Raw genomic sequence first — 1,976 nt, 5'->3', positions numbered from 1 at the left:
GTTTGTTTGTGTTTAATAAAGTTTTTATTCAGAAAGTTGTCATTCACGTTTCAGTGCTTTACAGTAGCATATTATCCAAGCATATAATGTGTAGAAGATTACTTTTGTTTAATTTTATTTGGTAACCTGCTTTGTTTATGCTCTTGAATTTCCATTATACAAGTATATTGTTTGTTGTTCTCAGTACAAATATTAAAAAAGCTTGAAATACCTGAATATACAAGTTTATGTTGTTTTAAAAGAAACCAACACGTCTTGTTTCTATAATTATGATATAATATTTAATTCATTTTTATTTGTACTGAGGTACTAGTATTATTATCTTGCCTTGCTTTAATTGTTCATATTTAACAATGTCTACATTTCCATTTTGTATTGCTCTGCTCAGTACAAATGTTATCAAGCCATATTTGGTTATGCACACCCTAATGCTTATTGGAATATATAGTTTCTCTGATTTTACGGAAACGAAGACGCCTAGTTTCTAAAATCAAGATCTACCACTCTTCATTGAGTTTTGAATTAAATAACCCCATCCAGGTTACTTAACTATCCATGAAAAGTGTCGCTCCCAAATGGATGTTATGTAACACCACGGTTTTAGGGAGTGTCACAAAAGAGTGTTTCTCATTATGAATTTGTTTATTTACACCTATGTTGACCGGTAAATGCGAAATGTAAGATAAACAATGGACTCAATCCGATTTTTGTGTTGGTTATGTAATGATTTTCAAGCGGTCAAGTAATTTATTTAAATAGTGAAGAAAATGTCAACGCTCCTTAGTGAGGTCATTTGTTGATGTGCCCTTGCTTGTTCAGCGTTGGACTGCATACAGTCAGTTTCGATTCCGGAAGCGCCTCGATAACATCCAAAACATAAACAACTGACAAATAAACAACAGCACAATGCCTTCTCTCAAAACATCATACGAAGTAGGGCTTGATTTTCTGGAGTTTCTGGGGCAGAGGATCTCGAAAACAGACAAAAACGAGCTTCGGGATATTTACAACTTGGAGTTTAAAAGGTTTGCAAAAGTGACCCAGAGTTCTCGGTTCAACGTCTCTCGTATCTATTTAACGTTACACAATTAAGTCATGTCAAGTTTTGCTTTATTTTGACTTTGTAATAAGAAAAGTTTGTATTTGATCGTTTCGTTTGAGTATGATATTACTGTCTTGTGTCAACGTGTCTTTTACATTGATGCAACAGCCTTGTTTTTCCAGGCTTAACTCAGTTTCATGTGATCGTTTGTATTTTTCAGGGATGGAAGCAAAGATCCCACATTTTCTAAAGTGATCAGTGCCTTAACCTTTTTCAAAAAAGCCACTACAGGGCGTGGGAAAGTTAAGTTTAGCTGGAAACCCAAGGTGAGAACCTAAATGATTTTATTTTGTGTCTTTGGGTCAATTTCTGTAAGCTTTGAGATCTTCTAGTGCACTCATAAATGTGACAAACTACATCAGCATCAAGCCATTTCAATATAATTTTTAAGCAAAGAAGATAAATCATTGCATTTTTCTCTTTTCTCTCTTCTCCTCCTGACAGGTGCGCGTGTACTACTGCGATCAGTGGAAGTCGTTCACACAGCAGAACCCCAACATGTCAGGCACAGATTCTATCCCAGCATCCTCTTCCTCATCTCCTCCGACCACTAAGCCTGTCCTGACTCCAAAGAGGAAGCTCGCTTCAGAAATCCTCAACAAACTAAGAGTGAAACGGTGATCATCCGAGATAGAATTCCACCTTAGAGTCACTTTAGATACAGTATATAATTAAAATAATTAACAGGCTTCCCTTCTCAATGGCACATTCTCCTTTTGAAACTCATTGTCAGATGTGTCTTTGTTTTAGAGCTGAGCTCATCAAAGACAAAGGAGGTGTTGAAATAACCTCTGACCCCAACGCCACCAAAGGGAAGGTTACGTTCATCATCAAGGAGCTCGGGAAGCTGTTTGTGGTGAAGTTTAACATCGTA

At 36.4% G+C, this 1,976-nt stretch overlaps 1 protein-coding gene across 1 annotated transcript in view; it reads left to right on the top strand.

Moving 5' to 3' along the window:
- The first annotated feature begins 817 nt into the window (after window positions 1-817).
- mov10a (Mov10 RNA helicase a) overlaps window positions 818-1,976 on the top strand; it is a 14,713-nt gene continuing 13,554 nt past the window's right edge. Inside the window, exons 1-4 of the mRNA XM_079840256.1 lie at window positions 818-1,025; window positions 1,263-1,368; window positions 1,547-1,719; window positions 1,853-1,976. The exon at window positions 1,853-1,976 is cut by the window's right edge and continues 118 nt beyond it. Coding sequence (XP_079696382.1) covers window positions 907-1,025; window positions 1,263-1,368; window positions 1,547-1,719; window positions 1,853-1,976 — 522 coding nt within the window. The 5' untranslated portion in view covers window positions 818-906. The remainder of the gene's footprint in view (window positions 1,026-1,262; window positions 1,369-1,546; window positions 1,720-1,852) is intronic.

This window comes from Gobio gobio (assembly GCF_949357685.1).
Source record: "Gobio gobio genome assembly, chromosome: 17".
NCBI classification, from domain to species: domain Eukaryota; kingdom Metazoa; phylum Chordata; class Actinopteri; order Cypriniformes; family Gobionidae; genus Gobio; species Gobio gobio.
The sequence above is the reverse complement of the archived record's forward strand: the minus strand, read 5'-3'. Positions and strand labels throughout refer to the sequence as shown.